Below are 23,551 nucleotides of genomic sequence, written 5' to 3'. Positions count from 1 at the left end.
AAATGTCTTGCCAGATTATTGATGAGACCGAACACAAATGCGGACACAGAAGATGCTCTGTTTGATGCTTCTCCTTCCTCGTACAAACAACATGTACGTGTTCTTCCCGCAAAACAATTTCGCCCACTAAGAGTTGCAATTGTCGGAATTCGATCCATAGCTGACCTCCAAACGAAGATTGTATACTTTTTTGGCACTCATGTATTTCTTGAATTACTTTCTTGTCAGTTTTGATTGAAGACAATATGCAACATACACATTACATGTAATTATGTAATTAATTATATTTTAAGATGCTTATAAAAGCAAATAAGATTTTTTTAGTGATAGAAACTTTTTAAAGGTTAATCATCATTTCATACAACATCTTACAAATTATCACTAAAACAATAATTATTTTTTGAGCCCGTTTGTTAACACGGTTCATAATATAGTACAGTACTTTATTATGACACTTATTCATACTTCATCTCTCAATGTGATTACATCGATGCAGTTGTGATCTCATATTTCTTCATGATTGATGTTTACTATAGTAGATTTGGTTAGTGCTTTTGATGATGGCCATTCGGAACCACCGACATTCCATGCCATTTGAGCCAAGGAATCACTTGCCTGACTAACCCCCATTGATAACAGATGCGTGAAAGGATTTAGAGGCTCCGGTACCACTAAAGCCCCTTCCAACATTTTTACAACGATGCTCATCGCAGGCCTAGTCTCGGGGTTATATTGAACACAACAAAGAGCCACTTTAAGCATCATCTCTACAACTTTTTCATCCTTCTCCGTGATCCTACAAGCGATCATCAAATCTTTTAGTTGTTTCTTTTCATATTTTCCCCATGCCCATACCGGAAACCATTCTTGGCTTTCAACAAGACTTGCATCCATGTTTCTTCTCCTTCCGATGATCTCAAAAAGTAGCATCCCAAAACTATATACATCACATTTTTGTGTAACTGATAGACCCATCCAAAGCTCGGGTGCTGCGTAGCCAGGGGTACCCCGTCCTCCGGTCATCGTTATGCAAGAACTATCCCTGTCACAAAGTTTGGCTAAACCAAAATCGGCTACTTTTGCACAAAAGTTCGAATCCAACAAGATATTTCCTGGTTTAATATCATAGTGGACTATTCTTTGATGACAGTCTTCATGCAAGTATGTGATACCTCTTGCCGTCCCCAGTGCAATCTCATGAAGCTTTTCAAACCCTATAATATTTTTTTTGTCGGCTTTAAACAAGTAGTGATCTAAAGAGCCATTTACCATAAACTCGTATACAAGAGCTATTAAACTTGACTCAAAGCAAAACCCGTATAGCCTAACCAGATTGAAGTGATGGGTTCTTCCCATTGTGCTCATTTCAGCCATAAATTGTTGCTCAATTCTCTTGTCAGAAGTCCCATCTAATACTTTGACTGCTACAGGTGTGTTGTTACTCATGATACCCTTGTAAACTGTCCCAAACCCACCTGAACCAAGTTTGATGGTAAAGTTGTCCGTGGCTATTCTTAGTTGCTGAGAGGTGAACTGAATGGGTTTTTCCCTTTCCATGTCATCCAGGAACTGGACCATGGCCAAGGGAATAAACCGAGAGTCGTTTACTAATGGCTCCTCCTTTTTTTCCTTGAAAGATCTTTCAAACCAATAGTCGTTTACTAATGGCTCCTCCTTTTTTACCATAAAAGATCTTTCAAACCGAAAGTTGTTTCCTAATGGCTCCTTTTTTTCCTTGAAAAATCTTTCAAACCAATAGTCGTTTACTAATGGCTCCTCCTTTTTTACCATAAAAGATCTTTCATACCCAAAGTTGTTTCCTAATGGTACCTCCTTTTTTTGCATAACAGATCTTTCAAACCGAAAGTTGTTTACTACTGGCTCCTCCTTTTTCTTCTTAAAACATCTTAGAATAATCCAATATAGTGTGTACCAGATCACACACACTACAAAGTAACCTGCAGAAGAGCAACCACATACATTAAGATTAAAATATGCTAGCATGTTAAGGCATCCTACTGTTTTGAGTAGAGACGCGGGATCGAATCTCATTAGGTAAAAATCATGGGTTAGTTGGGAAAAATCATGGGATAGTTGGGAAAAAGTCTAGTAAATGGCCATGGAATATCGGTTAGGCTATTTACAGCAGACCAAAAGGCTTGTTTCTCCCCAGGAAGCCTGAACAAGGATCCCTATGAAAAACATTCCTAAAAGTGTGCAATAGAACTTACCGATGAAAAAAAGAAGAATGACAATACCAGTTGGCATAATGTTAGAAAGAGAAGATCATTATTTATAAAGAGACTAATTTATAGCTGTTTGTGGAACTTATGCTCTGTTATGATAGTAAGTTGTATTTAACAGCTTGTTTGTTGCAGAGTCATTATTCATTAAAATCTATGGCATAAGCTATAGCCGTTGTGGACAAATATAATAATATGACGTCTGGTTAAATTTGTTGTTATTTAATCATACATTCAACCGCGTTTGACTCTGTGAGATGTTGCCATTGTCGTGAGCAAGTTTCATGAGCTAAAAGGTAGCTCTGAGATAGGAAACTCCATAGAAAATTAGGAACATTTGTAAGTTAGACTTTTCGTTAGCTATCACATAATATTTTTGTTACGGATTGAAAACCATTTCAAGGTATTGAACTTGTCCCACATCAAAACCAAACGAAACCAGCCCTTCTAAGTTCTAATAGAAACCTAGCTTCTGATTTCCTACCAGCTTTCACACGTCCAAACCCTGATCGCTTTATGTCCTTCCTGGGATCACTTTTCTGTTCCAAGATTCAATTTTTGTGAACAGATCGTTAAGAACTGTTCTGATCAAGATCAAAGATTCATGAACAGAAATTATAGTCTTAATCATGTAGGTTTCGATTTAACACGGGTTACATAGTCAACATGACTAACCTGATTATTAAGTGACTTGGGTTTGGGTTCAAAGTTTCGACACAGTTCTTAAATTGGAGAACCCATATAAATTAAAGTAACACTCAATACTATTTTTTTTTAATAATTAAAGCATAAAACTATCAGGGTATCACCCGGATTATTATTTAACCATTACAACTTCAAGATGCAACCCACACACTATGAAATCAAATACACAATCAATATTCGAAATTTATAACTAAATATTGTTATAGGCCAATGTGATTACACCGATGCAAATGTGATCTCATGTTTCTTCATAATTGGTGTTTGATTTACTGATGTAGATTTGGATGCCAATTCGGATGAAGACCAATCTGAGTTTTCAAAATTCAATGCCATTTGCGTAAAAGAATCGCCTGCCTCACTATCACCTGAAATGATATGTGTAAAAGGATTTGGAGGCTCAGGAATCACTAAAGCCCCTTCCAACATTTGCACAACGATGCTCATCAACGGCCTAGCCTCGGGCTTATACTGAACACAACAAAGAGCCACCTTAATCATCCTCTCCGCAACTTCTTCGTCCTCTTTTGCAATCTGACAAGCTATCATCAAATCCCTTAATTGTTTCTTTTCATATTTGCCCCATGCCCATACAGGAAACCAATTTTTGATATCATCAGGAGTCATGTCCATGTTCTTTCTCCACCTACCAATGATCTCAAAGAGTAGTATTCCGAAACTATAAACATCACATTTTTGTGTAACTGGGAAAGGCATCCAGATCTCCGGTGCAGCATAGCCTAGAGTACCCCGATTTGCTGTCATAGCTATGCTAGAACTATCCCTATCACAAAGTTTAGCTAAACCAAAATCGGCTACTTTTGCACAAAAGTTGGAATCCAGCAGGATGTTTCCAGGTTTGATATCATAGTGGACTATTTTTTGATGACATTGTTCGTGCATGTATGTGATACCTCTTGCTGAACCCAGTGCAATCTCATAGAGCTTCTCGAACCCTATGATACTTTTTTTGTCCGCTTTTAACAAATAGTGATCCAAAGACCCATTTACCAAAAACTCGTACACAAGAGCTCTTAAAGTTGAGTCAAAGCAAAATCCGTATAGCCTAACCAAATTGAAGTGATGGGTTCTTCCCAATGTGCTCATTTCCGCCTTGAATTGTTGCTCGATGCTCTTGTCGGAAGTCTCATTTAGTACTTTGACTGCTACAGGTATGTTGTTACTGATGATACCTTGTAAACAGTCCCAAACCCACCCGAACCCAGTTTGATGGTAAAGTTGTCGGTGGCTATTCTTAGTTGCCGAGAGGTGAACTGGATGGGCTTTTCCTTTTCCATGTCATCCAGGAACTGGACCATGTCCAAGGGAATAAACCGGGAGTCGTTTACTAATGGCTTCTCAACAGATCTTCCTTCGCATACTAATCTGCAGCACACCACCGTTCCTAAAACAACTGCAAAAGAGAAAGCAAGTACACTAAGATTTAAAAAATATGTTAGAATGTTAGGCATGTTTAGGCATCCTAATATTCAGATAATTAAAAGAGCCGGGTTCAAAAATCATTGGATAAAAATATTAAGATGTTTGGAGAAAAAAAGCTACTAAATGGCCATGGAATATCCGTTAGGCTGCTTATATTAGAGCGAAAGGCTCGATTCTCCCTATCTATTTATCAGGTGTTAGGATGTTAAATTACAAGTGTTATGGTGCACTCAAGATTAAAATCCTAAGCTTGTGCAATTGAAGTTACCTGCGAGAAAAACAACAACGCCAATAACGGGGCCAACAACACTTGACATAATGTTAGAAAGACAAGAATATCATCTATAAAGAGACTTGTTTATGAAGAGATCTGTACTTAGTCATTAGGCTTTGTGGAACTAACAAGTGTTTTTTTGTATCTAACAAATTTTTCTGTAGTCTTCATTATTTATAGAAATCTATGGCATAATGTAGGGCAGTGGACTAATAGACTTGATAGACTTTTGGTAGACTAATAGACTTTTGGTTTTGTTGGTATTCAATCATTTATTAAAACGAGTTATATATATGTAGGGCAGTGATGAGCAAGCTTCGACAGACTCACATGGTAAAATGTTAATGAAATAGTGAAATACGTTGGCAAATTACAACCATGTCTACCGTAAACAGTTTTTATAATACCAACAAGTTTAAAATTAAACTACAAAATTAGATCACACCAGTTTAGGGTTGTCAATTACCATTAAAACTTAGTTTTATAGATATTGTGAGTTTGACATAATCACCCTTGGCCACCACATAGCTCCGAATGTCCATGAGCTAAAAGGTGATGCTTTTTTGGCTCTAATGTAAATAACTTTTAGAGTCCACAAAGTCTTTCAAGAGATAGTGACCACATACAGAAAACTTGTTTGTACTCATGAATTGCAAAATTGTCGTGATTTAGAATTTAACAGTAGAATTGGAGTCATGAATAATTCAAAATCAGCCGTTTTTAAAAATTTTGAGATTCATTCTGGCCATCACTTGACATTTATCGAGTAAGATTCAAATCAAGGTATAATCCGAATATCTTCCCCGCAGACTATTTGGAGATGGTTTTTGTACCAAAATGATGTGGTATCAAATAGTTTTGTCCGCATATACATCATGGAGAAAGAATTATAATATGTTAATTAATATAAATTGCTATGCATATGTTTGAACATAAATTTAATCATGTTAAATGCTAAGATGGTCATTATTGGATAGATTAATTACTTGCTCCAAACACAATTTAGAACGTTAGTCGACGGAGATCTATAGACCAGTGAGTAATAGCAGCTAAAACAACATTGATACAAACCAAATTCATTTAGGCATGAAAGAGCAATTCTCCATGGTTAAGGCCATATGTGCTCTATGATACCTGATGAAAAAAACCCTACTGGCTTAGTCCTTTAACACTTACTTTTATGTGGTATGTTCTTGACTAGATACTCACAGCAAGTAATGTACCATATTTTGAGATAATCACCTTAACTTACAAATTAATAAATTGAACTAAATAAGCAGCTATTTAAGCATAAAATTTAGACCAGTATATATACTAATCTATTTACGTAATCTTACATACAAGCATATTAATCTATCTACGTACTAATTAAGCAAGCAGTATGTGATACCTAGCGCAATCTCATTGAACTTCTCAAGCTCTATAATAGACCTTTTATTGGCTTTTAACTAGTGCTTATCCGAAGATTCATTGACAATGAACTTGTATACAAGAGCTCTTAAACTTGATTCAAAGCAAAACCCATAAAGCCTAACAAGGTTTAAGTGGTGAGTTCGTCCCATAGTGCCAATCATTTCAGCCATGAATGCTCTTATCAGAGGTATCTTTCAGTACCTTTAGCCCAAGTCTAGCTGTTATCTTAAGCCCAGCCCAAAACCTGTTACAACCCAAACAGAATGTTTCTTGGTTTGATATCATAGACTGATAGTGCACTATTCTTTGATGACAATCTTCATTCAAGTATGTGAGACCTCTTCCCGTGCCCAGTGCAATCTCATGGAGCTTTTCGAACCCTATACTAGTTTTCTTGTCGGGTTTGAACAAATAGTGATCTAAAGAGCCATTTACCATAAACTCGTATACAAGAGCTCTTAAACTTGACTCAAAGCAAAATCCGTATAGCCTAACCAGATTGATGGGTTCTCCCCATTGTGCTCATTTCAGCCACGAATTGTTGCTCAATGCTCTTGGCGTAAGTCCCATCTAATACATTAACTGCTACAGGGGTGTTGTTACTGATGATACCCTTGTAAACAGTCCCAAACGCAACCGAACCCAGTTTGATGGTAAAGTTGTCTGTGGCTATTCTTAGTTGCTGAGAGGTGAACTGAAGGGGCTTTTCTCTTTTCATGTTATCCAGAAACTGGACCATGTCCAGAGGAATAACCCGAGAGTCGTTTACTAATGGCTCCTCCTTTTGTCTCTCAAAAGATGTTTCAACCCGAGAGTTCTTTACTAATGGCTCTGTTTCCTTTTTCTTCTAAAAAAATCTTCCAATAATCCAATATAATATTTACCAGATCTGGCACCACTACAAAGTACCCTGCAGAAGTGAAACCACATACGTTAAGATTAAAAATATGTTAGGCATGGTAAGGCATTCTGATGGTCTGAGAAGACACCTGGGTTCAAACCTCATCGGTTAAAAATCATGGGATAGTTAAGAAAAAAGTCTAGTAATGCGAGTCTGTTTTGTCCACTTTCTCCGTTAAACGGCCATAGAATATCGGTTAGGCTATTTACAGTAGAGCAAAAGGTTTGATTCTCCCTGGGAAGCCTGAACAAGGATCCCTATACACTTGCCAGTTTTTTGGATGCTAAATTACTGGTGGTATGGTTCCTCAAAATTAGATTTCTAGTAATGTGCAATAGAACGTACCTATGAAAAAAATAACAATGACAACAGGAGTTGGCATAATGTTAGAAAGACAAGAACATTACGAGTATTTATTAAGAGATCTTTAGTTATTAGGCTGTTTAGGGAGTTTATGCTCTGTTATGATAGTAATTTGTATTTAACAGCTTGTTTGATTTGTGGACCATAATATAATATGACGTTTGGTTTAATCTGTTGTTATCTAATCCTTTTTTTAAAAGGCGTTTGATTCCGCTATTATATATGCATAGTCATGACCAAGTTTCATGAGCTAAAAGATAGCTCTCAGATAGGAAACTTCATAGAAAATTAGGAACATTTGTAATTTCCTTTAGCAAATTAGAACCGTTTATAATTTCATGGAAAAGGTTTGAATGAAGGTCTTTTGTTAAGGATAGAAACCATTTCAAGGTATTTAACTTGTCCCACATCAAAACCAAGCGAAACCAGCCCATCTAATCGCAACCTTCTGATTTCCTAACAGCTTTCACACGTCCAAATCCTGATCACTTTATGTTCTTCCTGCGATCACTTTTTATGTTTCAAGATTCAATTTTCGTGAACACATCAACAAGATCCTGATTGCTCTGATATCGAAGATTCACGAACAAATAACAAATTGATAATTAACCTTGCCAAAACTTCATTATATATAACTAAATCACCATATCAATGCTGCAAAGAGTCACAACGTACCTCAACATGGCATCCATTTAAGAATTACAGAAAAGAATGTTTGAACTAATGACATAAAATATTAATATATACACTAATTATTCATACGGGTACTTTACAACTTCAAGCAATCCCCACACTATATTTCATCAAATTTACTAAAAATGCGAAAAATACACACCCACTTATTTTGTTATCACTCAATGTGATTAGACCGATGCAATTGTAATCTCATATTTCTTCAGAACGGGTGTTTCCATTACCATTGTAGATTTAGATACTGCTTCAGATGAAGACCAATCTAAGCCACCAACATTCCATGCCAATTGAGCCAATGAATCACATGCCTGACTAACCCCAGAAAACAGATGGGTAAAAGGATTTAAAAGTTCCGGGACCTCTAAAGCCCCTTCCAACATTTTCACAACGATGCTCATCACAGGCCTAGTCTCCGGCTTATACTGAACACAACAAAGAGCCACCTTAAGCATCCTCTCCACAATTTCTTCGTCCTTATTTTCAATCCCACAAGCTATCATCAAATCTTTCAGTTGTTTCTTTTCATATTTGCCTGATGCCCATACCGGAAACCATTGTTGGCTATCACCAAGAGTCATATCCATGTTGTTTCTCCTACCAATGATTTCAAAAAGTAGCATCCCGAAACTATAAACATCACATTTATGCGTAACTGGGAAAGGCATCCAGAGCTCTGGCGCAGCATAGCCTGGGGTACCCCGTCTTGCTGTCATTGTTATATGAGAGTTATCCCTATTGCAAAGTTTAGCTAAACCAAAATCAGCTACTTTTGCACAAAAGTTGGAATCCAACAGGATATTTCCTGGTTTGATATCGTAGTGGACTATTCTTTGTGAACATTCTTCATGCAGGTAAGTGATTCCCCTAGCAGTCCCTACCGCAATCTCGTGGAGCTTATCAAACCCAAGAATATCTTCTTTGTTCTCTTTAAACAAGTGGCTATCTAAAGATCCATTTACCATGAACTCGTATACAAGAGCCCTTAACTTTGACTCGAAGCAAAACCCGTAAAGCCTAACGAGATTTAAGTGGTGTGTTCTTCCCATAGTGCTCACTTCAGCTATAAATTGTTCCTCGATGCTTTTGTCTGACGTCCCTGTAAGTACCTTAACCGCTATAGGCAAACCGTTGGTGGATATTCCTTTGTAAACTGTCCCAAAGCCACCTGAACCCAATATGAAGCTAAAATTGTCAGTCGCTCTCTTGAGCTGTTGAGCTGTAAACCGAATGGGCTTTTCCCTTTCCATGTCTTCTATAACTTTGACCACGTTGAGAGGAATAAAGGGAGATCTCTTCAAAAGCTCCTTTTGCAAGTTTTCCCATAGAGAAAACATGATCCATACTGCTAGCATAACGACTGTAAAAAGGAAAAAAGAAACGTTAACATCAACAATCCGCTGGAATTAAAATCAATACACTATCTGATTAATTACTAGATCGCATAGTATGACTTACTGATGATAAAAATGATAACCCCAAAAATGTTGAGAGCAGCTTTGTTTACCATAGCTTTAGGTAGTTTAGATCAGGAGCACACTTTTTTTGTTTGCGCTCAGGTGGATTCCTGAGATATGTATATCTATGTTGCAGTGATATTAAATTAGTTCGGTATATGGAGCTGTCAGGTAATTCAAACAAAACGCTACAATTATCTAATGAAAACGACTACAATAATTATATACATTCTTGATTCTTGATTGGGACGACTTTCATTTGAAGATCAAGATGAATAGCCCGGCCATAAGTTTATATACTTGTTTAGAGTCTGTTCAACTTAAGTTATCATCAAATTTACCATTTTACATGAGACTTATATATATATTTTTTTGAAATTTACATGAGACTTGTATGATTTAATCCTATAAGGAAACACATACCAATTATATGTCACTTATATGAGACGTGTGACTTAATCAAATTGAGTTTTAACCTTTTCTGATACATCCAAAGAATTGTAAGTAAGACAACCCGCAAGTAGCTCTCAAATAGGAACTTTCCCAGGAAACTAGCTAGTCTTGTAGAAGCAAGATCGTCATTTAATTAAGATTTTTCTTATTTGAAAAGTAGCACAAAACATTAAATTAAGATTCAAGACGGCAAACTTTGTTTACCAAGTCCAAATTAGAAAATCATATGACAAATAAAATCCATTGTCCTCAGATGATTGATATATACAGTAGTATGCTGTATATTTGTAAAAAAAAGTGATAAATTCACGCAATAAAAATTGGACAGCCATGTAATGCACAAAAAAGCAGGTAATCGGTTTTGATCAGGAATAAAACAAACAGCTAATCACCAATTAATATGAAAAAAATAAAGAGAAGCGCCAAGTAATGTATATATATAAATTTTGATTTGAAAAGAGTAAGCTAAATTTACATTTAGCAACAGAAGCAGATATATATCGTTCCTACTGTTCTAAATACAAGACGTTAGAAGGCAAAACTTAGAGTTAGCCATAAGCTCCTGCATACATCAAAATAAACTCGCCTTTCATTCTGTACGACTATTCAGAGGCCACTTGGATCTTATATGTTTTCATAAGGGGTGTCTCGTTAACTACAGTCGATTTGTGAACTGCTTCGGATGAAGACCAATCTAGGCCACCAACATTCCATGCCATTTGAGCCAATGTGATTACACCGATGCAAATGTGATCTCATGTTTCTTCATAATTGGTGTTTGCTCTACTGATGTAGATTTGGATGCCACTTCGGATGAAGACCAATCTGAGTTTTCAATATTCAATGCCATTTGCGTAAGAGAATCGCCTGCCTCACTATCACCTGAAATTATATGTGTAAAAGGATTTGGAGGCTCCGGAACCTGTAAAGCCCCTTCCAACATTTGCACAACGATGCTCATCAGAGGCCTAGCCTCGGGCTTATACTGAACACAACAAAGAGCCACCTTAATCATCCTCTCCGCAACTTCTTCGTCCTCTTTTGCAATCTGACAAGCTATCATCAAATCCCTTAATTGTTTCTTTTCATATTTGCCCCATGCCCATACAGGAAACCAATTTTTGATATCATCAGGAGTCATGTCCATGTTCTTTCTCCACCTACCAATGATCTCAAAGAGTAGTATTCCGAAACTATATACATCAGATTTGTGTGTGACGGGGAGAGCCATCCATAGCTCGGGTGCTGCATAGCCAGGGGTACCCCTTCCTCCGGTCATAGTTATGTAAGAACTATCCCTGTTGCATAGTTTGGCTAAACCAAAATCGGCTACTTTAGCACAAAAATTTGAATCCAAGAGTATGTTCCCTGGTTTGATATCATAGTGGACTATTCTTTGAGGACATTCTTCGTGCAAGTATGCTAGACCTCTTGCCGTCCCCAATGCAATTTCATGGAGCTTCTCAAACCCTATAACTGTTTTTTTGTCCGGTTTAAGCAAATAGTGATCCAAAGAGCCATTTACCATAAACTCGTATACAAGAGCTCTTAAATTTGACTCAAAGCAAAATCCATATAGCCTAACCAGATTAAAGTGATAGGTTCTTCCCATTGTGCTCATTTCAGCTATGAATTGTTGCTCAATAATGCTCTCGTCGGAAGTTCCATTTAGTACTTTCACTGCTACAAGTGTGTTGTTACCAATGATACCCTTGTAAACAGCCCCAAACCCACCTGAACCTAGTTTGATTGTAAAGTTGTCTGTTGCTATTTTTAGCTGCTGAGAGGTAAACTGAGTGGGCTTTTCTCTTTCCATGTCATGCAGGAACTGGGCCATGGCTAGGGGAATAAACGGAGAGTCACCTGCCTCATTGACCCCTGTAAACAGATGTGTAAAAGGATCTAGAGGCTCCGGAATCTGTGAAGTTCCTTCCAACATTTTCACAACGATGCTCATCACTGGCCTATTCTCTGGCTTATACTGAACACAACAAAGAGCCACCTTAAGCATCCTCTGCACAACTTGTTCGTCTGTTTTTGCAAACCCACAAGCAATCATCAAATCCTTCAACTGTTTGTTTTCATATTTGCTCCATGCCCATACCGGGAACCAATATTGTTGGCTTTCAACAACACCCATGTCCATGTTTCTTCTCCTCCCAATGATCTCAAAAAGTAGCATCCCGAAACTATAAACATCACATTTGTGTGTAACTGGGAAAGGCATCCATAGCTCGGGCGCAGCATAGCCTGGGGTTCCCCGTCTTGCTGTCATCATTATATGAGAGTTATCACTGTTGCAAAGTTTGGCTAAACCAAAATCGGCTACTTTTGCACAAAAGTTGGAATCCAACAGGATGTTTCCTGGTTTGATATCATAGTGAACTATTCTTGGATGACATTCTTCGTGCAAATATGTGATACCTCTTGCCGTCCCCAGTGCAATCTCATGGAGCTTCTCGGACCGCATATTGGTTTTTTTGTTGGCTTTAAACAAATAGTGATCCAAGGAGCCATTTACCATAAACTCGTATACAAGAGCTCTTAAGCTTGACTCAAAGCAAAACCCGTATAGCCTAACCAGATTAAAGTGATGGGTTCTTCCCAATATAATCATTTCAGCCATAAATTGTTGCTCACTACTTTTTTCAGAACTCCCATTTAGCACTTTCACTGCTACAGGTGTCTTGTTACCGATGATACCCTTGTAAACAGTCCCAAACCCACCCGAACCCAGTTTGATGTTAAAGTTGTCTGTGGCTATTCTTAGTTGTTCAGAGGTGAATCGAACGGGCTTTTTCCTTTTCATGTCATCCATTTTTTTCTTAGAAGATTTTCGACCACATAAAAATCCACAGAATCGGCAAAAAAGTAGAATTAATTTGTAGAATAATAGGCTGATGTAGAAAAAAAATTTAATTAACCCGTAGAATAATTTGCAGATGCCGTAAAAACATTGAATTAATCCACGGAATAATCCCCAGATGCGGTTTCTGCATATGATCAGTGTCACAATAAAACCTGCAAAAAAAAAAAAAACAACTACATGAAGATTTATTAAATATATGTTTCTAACATTGTGGAATTGAAGTTATCAGTTTTCAGGTGAAGTTAAGATTTGTTTCTAATATTGTGGAATAGAAGTTACCTATGGTAAAAACAGCGCCGATCACTACAACAGCAGCAGTTGGCATGTTAGACCAAAAGATTATTTATGAAGAGATTTTTAGTTAGTACTAGGTTGTTTGGAACTTATGCTCTGTTCTGTTATGGTAGAATTTTTTATTCAACTAGTTTGTTGCAGTGTCATTTATTAAAATCTATGGCATTGGGTGGACTTTTGGTTTGTCTTTATTTAATTATATATATTACTTGTACAAGTTTAAAACTCGTTTGAAAATGATAGTAGATGACAATCCTTTCATTATTCTAATCCACCCGTAGTTGAACGTTGAATGAAAAATTATACTACTAATCTTGGGGAGTCAACGGAGAAAGTGATCAAGCCTTTTGGCTCTAACATACATAGACTAATCAAATGTATACCGAGTGAGGTGAGATTCTAATCAAGGTCTTTAATAAAGGCTTCGGAACCTCTAAACGCGTTTGATTCTGTAATATGCACTACTACATAATGGCAAATTTGTTACTGCTAATATTACACGGTTGTGAAAACAAACGAAAATCATGAAAATTTAACATTTTATACGGTTCTTCTGAATCAGCCGTGTAAAATTTTGAACACGGAGATTCTTACACGGTTGTTTTTAAAAACCGTGTAAAAATGTCCGCACATTTAGAACCCCACAGATACCAGATCAGATCAGATCTGGAAAATTCTCATCTTTTTTTCTTTCATCATTTCTCCATATCTTTCAATCATAAATACTCTTTATTTTATTTAAGGTACATTCATATTCATATTCACATTTAATTCATGTCTTAATTTTATTTTTAAACTTATTTGAAAAATTTGGTATATATTTCTCTTTTACTCCTACAAATATGTGATTAATATGCATATTTGGGGAGTTTAGGGGAAATGCTGCCCAATTTTTCATAGATTATCGGTTCATTAATCTCATTCACATATGAGACAATGTATTTAAAAAGTGGGCTAGGATGACCACCCGCCTTTTACTATATATTCATACAATTAATGCATTTAGTTAATAATTAATCTTTAATATTACAGATGAATCATTATCATTGGATGTATGAAATACCTCATGCTACAAAGCAATATTTAGCCTCTCTCAACGAGTTTCTTGAAGTAGCTGAGACTTATCGCGTGGAAAGTGGAGATGTTGAAATTTGTTGTCCATGTAAAGATTGTAAAAATGAAAAGAAATTTAGTGATTGTGATGTACTTAAAGATCATCTAATACGTCGGGGGTTTACAGATATGTATACATGTTGGATATATCATGGAGAGTATTTGGATGATGATGATAACACGGTTGTTCGTGATTGTTAGAAATCCAAAATAGTGATAAATTGTAATTTAAGTTATAGGACTTACTTGTTGTTAAGTCATAGGCTTATGATTACTAAGGTTGAGGGGCTAATTGTGATAATTAGCATAATTGTTTAGATTAGCCTATAAATACCCTTCATCACCTTAGGAATCATAACGCTACACACATCCTTGATTCATTTTTCACAAACTTAATACCATTTCACCTCTAATTCTCTCTCAATACACACACAAACACCAAGAACACACACACTAACCAAACACCTTGATTCCGCCATTGTTGATGTGAATTCGGTGATATAAATCGTGTTATTACATGTGGTATCAGAGCATAATATCGTCTTGATATCGATCCATAACCGAATTCAATCACAATTTATCAAAAACTCAAAATTATTTCTGTTTTTTGTTCGTCATTTTTCATCACTGAAATTTCAAAATTCACCTCACAATTCACATAAAATCATAAATGTTTGTTCACCATTAGATTCGTGATAGTTGATAACATAATCCTTTCAAGTTTCAAGTTCTAATTCGATCTGGATCACGAGTTCGAATTTTGAGTTTTTTTTGGTGCTAAAATTTGGGATTTGATTATGTTATGTTTTGTGTTGATATTTGTTAATCGGATCGTAGCTAAAGTGATTTCAAACTGTTTGCAAGTGGTTTCATGTTCTAATTCCCAGAAAATCAAAAGATATTGAAGTTTTTCAAGTTCATCAATGGAGTTTTATGTTGAAACTGAACTGATGAAGAAGATGACTCAAGGACGATCTTGAGCTAGGACGATCTTGCAAAGATCGTTTCAGTCTTCATACTTGTTTTTCACATTTCAGTGTTGTGGCTTGTAGGACGATCCTCATAAGATCGTTCTAACAAGTGTGGTTGTGTTGTGAAGTATTGATTGTGGCTAATTAATCCTTTTGGATTGGTTTGGTCAATTCAATTACTTGGAAATAGCTGTGTTACTGAAAGTTTTGGAAAGAAAAACCAAGACGATCTCAATCAAGATCGTCTTAGCCTGTTGATACCAGGACGATCTCATTCAAGATCGTCCCAGTTTTCTTTGAAACAAGTTCTAGTTTGATTGATTTTGTGAAGTGTTGTGATTGGGAATCACACTCTTCTTGGGTAACTGATCTTCGTGATTGGTTTTGCTCAATTCATTTCATTCCATCTCACACCGTTACTCTGCCCAAATCGTCTCAGAATACTTAGAAATTTTTTCTCAAATTCAAGAAACCTAAAACGATCTCTTTTACAAGACCGTTTCATTTCATACCATTCAAGATCGTTTCATATCCAATCTAATCAAGATCGTTTCACTTCTTCAACCAAATTCAATTCAATTCAAATCTAATCAAGTTCAAATGGCTTCTCGTGAAGCATTGGCATTGGGTTTTGATACAAGACCTCCAGTTCTCTACCGTGGTTCTTATGGACTATGGAAGAAAAGATTCATGGACTATGTGGAATGTCAACCAAATGGTCATCTTCTTAAAGACTCCATCCTTAATGGACTTGCAGTTCATCGCCATCCCACTACCGATGCAATACTCACTCTTGATCTTTTAAATGCTGAACAAAAAGATCGAACAACTGCAGATAACAGAGCTAGATCATGCTTGTACAAAGCACTACCAGATGAAATCTATGGTTCTGTTGATTCTTATGATACAGCCAAGGAGATATGGGATGAGGTGGCAAGACAAATGGAAGGTGATGTGACTTCAACAATAAGATTGACAAATGTGTTGACTGAGTTTGACAACTTCAGCAAATTGCCAAATGAATTCTTAGAGGCTGTCTACTGTAGGTTCTGCAATGTCATAAATGAACTAAGGAAGAACAATGTCAAGAAATCAGAGATTGAGTTAAACATCAAATTCATCAAAGCTCTTGGTCCAAAATGGGAAGATTTTGGAACACATATTAAGCAAAATCAAAATCTGACCAAGTTCACCATCCATAATCTTCATGAATCTTTCAAACTCAATGAACATCAAGTTCTAAACAAAGCTTCATCAAACAAAAAGCCAGAAGTTGTATCTTCTGATCCTTTGGCATTGATTGTTGAAAAGAAGGTTTCTGAAGCTCTTAAAAGGCAAATGGTAGTTGTTTCTTCACCTGATGAGGAGGGAGATGATATGATGGCTACAAGAGATGGTGTCTCAGATGAACTATATCAAGCTCTTGCCGCGGTAACTAAGCATTTCAAAAGAAAGTATTACAAAGCAAGGCCAACCAACAACAATCTCCGTACTTCATTAACAAGTGCATTTCCAAAGAAGGAACACTATCATCACAAGAACTTTGAACAAGGTGAATCTAGTAGATCAAAGCATAAGGACAAGAAGGAAGGAAGTGAGAAACAAATTGTGGAGAAGGGTAATTCATTTGACAAAAAGTGTTATAACTGTGGAGTTCCTGGTCATTTTGCTGTGGATTGCAAACTACCTCGCAAGAAGAATTATGAATACTATAAGCAGAAGATGCTTTTGGCCAAGCAAGTGGAAGCCGGACAAGCCTTAATTGCTGAGGATGATAAGTGGCTATTGCTTTCTGATGATGAAAATGAAGATCTGTCTGCAAATGTGTATTTCATGGCGTGGTTGAGCAAGGACAAAGTGTTGGAAGCTTAAAGCATTGATGAGGAATATCCCGATGATGAGGTAAATCTCGACTCTACTTTTTCATTAATTAAAGATAAAGAGTCTTGTAGAATTGCCTTATCAAACTTGACAAAACATTTCAATTCTCTAGCCAACAAAAACAAAAAATTGAAAAATAGCATTTCATTTTCTAAAAGTGAGTAAACAAAACTTCTTGAAGAACATTCAAAAGTACTTTTTGAATATGATGCTATGAAACAAGATTTTCAAAATTATAAAGAAAAAATGTTGGTTAAAGAATGTGAGATGAATGTCTCTCCTGATTTTAAGTTATTAGAAAAGTGTCATAATCTTGAAAAGACCATTCTTGATCTTGAAAAGGCCAATCAAGATCTTGAAATTCAAAAGACTAATGAATGGCTTCGGGAAAATGCTAGACAAATGGATGTTGATATTCTGAATAAAAAGATCCAAGAAGCTAAACCAAAAATTGTTGAACTTGAAAGAAAAGTTTCTGAGTTAAATCACAATTGCTTTCTAAAAGACATTGAAATCGAAAATCTTGAAAAACAAGTTGAGGAACTTAAAAAGAATATATTTTTCTATCAAGAAAAGTTGTATAAAGTTGAACAAAATCCTCTCTTGGACTTCACTGCCTATTTCAATAAGTCAAAAATTGATAGGTCAGAACTTCTTCTCGGGTTGGGATTTGAGAATATCACTCCATTGCAAAAAGCCAAAGAAAAATTTGAACCTTTATATGATGAAAAATTTCTGAGACTTGGTATGGTACAACAATTCATTCGTCCATTGGATGACGAATTTGAGACTGATGAATTTGAGAAAATTCAAAACAATAAATTTTTGGTTAATTATGATGCTCTAAATACTTCTTACGAAACAAAAGAATCATCAATTTTTGAATTAGAAGAAATTGCATCTAATTTTTAAAACCAAGAATCTGTTAGGTCTCCACCTAAACCAACTAAATTGTATGTTACATCCACATTTTTGGAAAAACAAATAGAAGGTTTACAATAAAAGGTGGATTCTCAACAAAAACTCATTAATGACCTAAAGTCTCAAAGTCCGAATTCAGAGGATGAATCAGTTGTTGTTGATATCAAGAAAGTTTGTGTGAATGTTTCTACTCAAACTGACCTAAATTCCTTAGTAGACCATTCCACTCAGACTACCGGTGATTCTAATACAAATTCATCCACCCAAACCTTGACTGATTGTCTTGCATGTATTTGTCAAACTACTGCTACTTCAATAGCTGAAAATTATGTGCAATCTGATTTATCTGATGAAGATCTTGCGCATAGTTTAGTTTTGATATGGTACTTTTATAAGTTTTTCACATGCAATAGTGTTGATGAGCTAGTTGTTCACCGTGTTGAAACTTCTACTCAATTCTCCTGTGAAACCAAAGATGTGTTAGTCTAAGTTGACCTAATTTATGAAACTACCAGTGACGTGAAGTTGGACAACAAGATTCCTGATTTTTCTAAATTTTCAAAAGAATTCACCAAAGATGATTTTGATAAATTTATGGAGGGAGAATATTTTTTTGAATCAGATACTGAGAAAAAGATTGAATCTATCAAAATCAAAGTAGAAACAAAAGAGGAATCTCAAAAATCAAAATCCAAAGCCCCAACTTCATATTATTTTAAGGAACGAGTTAAACCCAAACTCGTCAAGACTGAACAAAAGAGTCCTACCCCTCCTACCCCTGTCAAACATGTCAAGAAGAAACAAGCTGAGACCTTACCAAGACCAAAGTATCAAAAAGTGAAACTTCCAAAAGACAATCCCAATGTTTCTTCGTCTAACTCTCAATCTAGTTCTTTACCTAAGGTGTCTAAGTCTAGCTTAGTGTTGCTAAATAAGGACACTTCGAATGGTTCAACTAGATATAGGGATAGATATGGATGGTTTTCTTATGAGAAACCTAAGAAAGAAGAAGTTTCCTCACCCCCAAAAGAGATCAAAAAGATGGAAGTGTTTAAAACCCCTCGTTCTAATCTTCTTAGTTTCAATTCAACAGGTGGAAAGACCAAATGGGTTCCTAAGTCATTAGAACCTAAGATCACTAGTAAGCATGTTGAGGAAAAGAAGAAGAGGAGGAGGAGAAAGAATGTTGGGAATAAAAAAAAGAAAGTTTCTGTTGGTTTAAACAATTCATCTTTGGAAAACAATGTTAATAATTCCAAGGCTATGCCTTGTGGTTCTGTAAACAATGTTAATTCTCGTGCTTGTTTGGATGATGTTAGACATGTTACTTTTGATTCGAATGTGAATGTGTTTACCTTTTATACAAATGTGCTTATTGATGGTATGCTCGTTAATGCTCATATTGATTATAAAGCATGTTTGTATGCATTTCCTAAGTTATACCCCCTGCATGTGTTAACTAACCACAAAGGACCCGTCTTTAAGTGGGTACCTAAAGTCGGTTAAAATTTTTGATTGCAGGAAATAACCATCTGTGTTTGGATACTCGATTCCGGGTGTTCGAAACACATGACTGGCAATAAAGCATTGCTCAAGAACTTTGTTGAACGATTCATGGGAATTGTTCATTTTGGAAACAACAACTTCGCTCCTATTATAGGTTATGGAGATATTGAACGTAACGGAATTGTCATCAAGAAATTTCATTATGTTGAAGGTCTAAGTCATAACTTGTTCAGCGTTGGACAATTCTGTGACAACAACCTTCAAGTTCTTTTTCGACAATCCCTGTGCAAAGTCCAAACTCTAGATGGGGTTGATATCCTCTGCGGAGATCGTGGTGATAATCTTTTTACCGTTAATCTCAATGATAACCAACCAACTGATAACATCTGTCTCATTTCAAAGGCTACTTCGAAGAATTCTTGGTTATGGCATAGAAGGCTTTCTCACTTGAATTTTCAAACCATCAATGCTTTGGTCAACAAGCAGCTTGTTGAAGGCTTGCCTGACTACAAGTATGAAAGTGAGCATGTTTGTCCTTCTTGTGCAGTTGGGAAGATCAAAAGAACTTCTCATAAACCAAAGAAAATTCCACACACTTTGGCACCTCTTCATTTGCTTCACATGGATCTTTGTGGGCCTATGAAAATACAAAGCCGAAACAAGAAGAGATATATCTTGTTATCGTTGATGATTTTTCAAGATATAATTGGGTCAAGTTTCTTGCATCCAAAGATGAAACAACTCAAATTTTGATCGATTTCATCACTTCGACTCAAGTAAAACTTCAACTTCCAGTCCGTTACATCCGATCAGATAACGGTACTGAGTTTAAGAATGTCGTTTTCAATGAATTTTGCAAATCAAAAGGCATTACTCACCAATTCTCTGCTGCCCGTACCCCACAACAAAACGGTGTCGTTGAAAGGAGAAATCGAACGCTGGTGGAAGTAGCAAGGACAATGCTTGCTTATTCCAAATTACCTTCGAATATGTGGGCTGAAGCTGTTGACACTGCTTGTCATACTCAAAATAGGTCTATCATTAATCAGCGTCATGAGAAGACTCCTTATAAGGTTATTAACAAATGCAAACCCAACATCAACTATTTTCACATTTTTGGGTGTGTTTGTTACACTTTGAATGATCGGGAAAATGTTGGAAAGTTTGAGAAGAAAGGTGACGAAGGTTACTTTGTTGGTTATTCTAAGACATCAATTGCCTATCGTATCTTCAATCGCCGAACAAATACAATTCAAGAAACAATGATGTTTGGTTTGATGAGATGTCTGGCATGATTTTTGAACAAGAAAGTTTGCTACCAACAATCAGTGATCCAAGTACTTCAAGTGCTCCTACAAGGACGTCTACCTTAGCTTCTAATTTCAAGAAGTATCCGAGTCCAACAAGTGAAGAATTAGATATTCTTTTCGAAGAATTCTACAATTCAAAACTAATTCATGAAAGGGAACCTCGAGTCATCAATGAACCTATTCCAATCAATGAACCAATTCAGACCAATGATTCAGTTCCTGACAACAATCATGAACCATCATCAAGTTCTTCAGAGCAAGAAGAATCACCTTCAATTGATATTTATTCTCAAAAGAATGTTCAAGAACAACCTTCTCAGATAACTCAGACAACAAACTCATCAAATACTCCAAATGTGTATGTGTCACTGGACTTTGATCATCCAGATTTTGAGGAAAGAGTTCTTCCAAGTTATGATTCCATCTCTCAACAAAACTCCAGTTTTAATGATGATGATGTTGACATTCATCAACAAGATCTTCTTCCTCATGACAACAAATGGGCACGTATGCGGAAAGATCATCCTACAGAGTAGATAATTGGAAATCCACAAGCTGGAGTAACTACTCGTACTTCCGTCAATGAGTGTCTTGTTGCGCTTTCTCTTAGCAATATCGAACCCAAAACAGTCTCTGAAGCTCTTAGTGATCCAAAGTGGGTTAAGGTGATGCAAGATGAAATCGCACAGTTTGAAAGACTGAAGGTATGAAGATTAGTTCCAAATCCGAAGAAAGAAGAACCAACTGGTACCAAGTGGACTTTCAAGAACAAGAAGGATGAAAATGGAGTCGTAGTAAGGAACAAAGCTCGACTAGTTGCGAAGGGTTATTGCCAACAACCTGGTGTTGACTTCGACGAAACTTTTGCTCCAGTTTCAAGAATGGAGGCCATTCGCATATTCTTAGCCTATGCCGCATTCAGAAACTTCACTGTGTTTCAAATGGATGTGAAGACTGCGTTCTTGAATGGTGATCTCAAAGAAGAAGTTTACGTGGAGCAACCAGAAGGTTTTGTTGATCCTGAGAGGTCGAACCATGTCTACAGGTTAGACAAGGCTCTTTACGGTCTGAAGCAAGCACCCCGAGCATGGTATGATTCCTTGACTACTTTCTTACTCAAAGGTGGCTTTACCAAAGGCACGATAGACCCTACCTTGTTTATTCTCAAGCAAGGTAAGCATGTTTTACTTGTCCAAATATATGTTGATGACATTATCTTTGGGTCGACCAGTCAAACTTTTTGCCGAAACTTTTCATCTCTAATGGTCAATCATTTTGAAATGAGCATGATTGGGGAAATGAACTACTTTTTGGGTCTTCAAATCAAACAATTACCAAATGGTATTTTTATATCACAAGGTAAGTACATTCAAGATATGTTGAAAAAGTTTGACATGACTTCCAGTTCTTCAATTTCTACCCCAATGGCTGCTCGAACAAACATTAATGCTGATAAAAATGGGAAACCATTTGACCAAAAGAGATATAGAAGCATGATTGGTTCGTTGTTGTATCTTACAGCATCTCGCCCAGATATAATGTTTGCAACATGTATGTGTGCTAGGTATCAAGCTGCTCCAACTGATTTACATTACCAAGTTGTGAAACGAATCTTTCGTTATCTGAAGGGTACATCCAATCTAGGTCTCTGGTATCCAAGGGATACTGGATTCAATTTAACTGCCTATTCAGATGCAGATCATGCAGGTTGTAAGCTTGATCGCAAGAGCACATCTGGTACTTTACAATTCTTAGGTGATAAAATTGTGAGTTGGTCATCCAAGAAGCAAAATTGTGTGTCACTATCAACGGCTAAAGCTGAATATGTGGCTGCGGCTAGTTGTTGTGCTCAAGTGTTATGGATGAAGACACAACTTACTGATTATGGTCTGAAATATGATCGTGTCCCTATCTATTGTGATTCTCAAAGTGCCACTGCAATTGTAGTCAACTCGGTAAACCACTCTCGCTCAAAGCATATTGATGTTAGATATCATTTTCTCAAGGATCATACTGAGAAATGTGACATCGAGCTCTACTTCGTGAGAACTGACTATCAACTTGCTGATTTGTTCACAAAACCACTAGATGAGAAAAGGTTTAACTTTCTAATCTCTAAACTTGGTATGCTAAATCTTAATCCTTAAATCACTTTATCCTTGAAGGAATTCTTGATACATTTTCGAATATTAAAAAAAAAAAATTTGAAAAGATAAAATCAAATACAAAAGTATAAATTTTCAAAAGGAACAACAAGATTTTTTTTTAAAAAAAATGGCTTGCATATACTCTGTATGCAACCTGTTCTTCATTGTGCTATTTATTTCAAAATGGCTTATGCATACTCAGTGCGTAACCCGTTCTTAATTGAAATTATTTATATTTCAAAGTTGGTATAAATTCATGTTGTTATACATATAGATTGATATAAGATAACGAGGAATTGAACGCCTTTGTGTACTTCCAAGTGGTCTTATATGAATATGTATGTGTAATAGCAATTTTGACAGTTTGTTGAGCAAAGGTGTGACTTGAAATGAAACAATTCATGAAATTTTTCCGACAATAAATTATCAAACTCTCAATTGTTGATATGAGAAGCGAAGGATCGAACGCCTTTGTGTACTCCCGAGTTGTCTCATCTTGAATAATTGATTGAGTTAACATGAGTAAAATCATTATGGTCTTTGTGAAATTCATTTTTGCTCCGCCTTTATATCTTTGCATAGATTAAGGGGGAGTTTGTG

At 36.3% G+C, this 23,551-nt stretch overlaps 2 protein-coding genes and 2 pseudogenes across 2 annotated transcripts; all 4 read right to left on the bottom strand.

Annotated features, from left to right (window-relative positions):
• Nucleotides 1–482: 482 nt before the first annotated feature.
• On the bottom strand, nucleotides 483–1,596 carry LOC122590640 (annotated as a pseudogene).
• Nucleotides 1,597–3,047: 1,451 nt separating this feature from the next.
• On the bottom strand, nucleotides 3,048–4,785 carry LOC122594193 (annotated as a pseudogene).
• Nucleotides 4,786–8,107: 3,322 nt separating this feature from the next.
• Nucleotides 8,108–9,379, bottom strand: LOC122594579 (G-type lectin S-receptor-like serine/threonine-protein kinase At1g34300). Its single transcript, XM_043767016.1, has one exon. It carries the CDS (start codon nucleotides 9,364–9,366, stop codon nucleotides 8,203–8,205), a length of 1,164 nt encoding a protein of 387 aa, XP_043622951.1. The 5' UTR covers nucleotides 9,367–9,379; the 3' UTR covers nucleotides 8,108–8,202.
• A 987-nt stretch (nucleotides 9,380–10,366) lies between these two features.
• LOC122594152 lies at nucleotides 10,367–13,174 on the bottom strand. Its single transcript, XM_043766624.1, has 2 exons — nucleotides 13,088–13,174; nucleotides 10,367–12,960 (listed from the first exon to the last, which is right to left on the bottom strand). Exons 1-2 carry the CDS (start codon nucleotides 13,131–13,133, stop codon nucleotides 10,673–10,675), a joined length of 2,334 nt encoding a protein of 777 aa, XP_043622559.1. The 5' UTR covers nucleotides 13,134–13,174; the 3' UTR covers nucleotides 10,367–10,672.
• Between the last annotated feature and the right edge of the window lie 10,377 nt (nucleotides 13,175–23,551).

The sequence above is a fragment of the Erigeron canadensis genome, chromosome 3, assembly GCF_010389155.1.
Source record: "Erigeron canadensis isolate Cc75 chromosome 3, C_canadensis_v1, whole genome shotgun sequence".
Taxonomy (NCBI): domain Eukaryota; kingdom Viridiplantae; phylum Streptophyta; class Magnoliopsida; order Asterales; family Asteraceae; genus Erigeron; species Erigeron canadensis.
The sequence above is the reverse complement of the archived record's forward strand: the minus strand, read 5'-3'. Positions and strand labels throughout refer to the sequence as shown.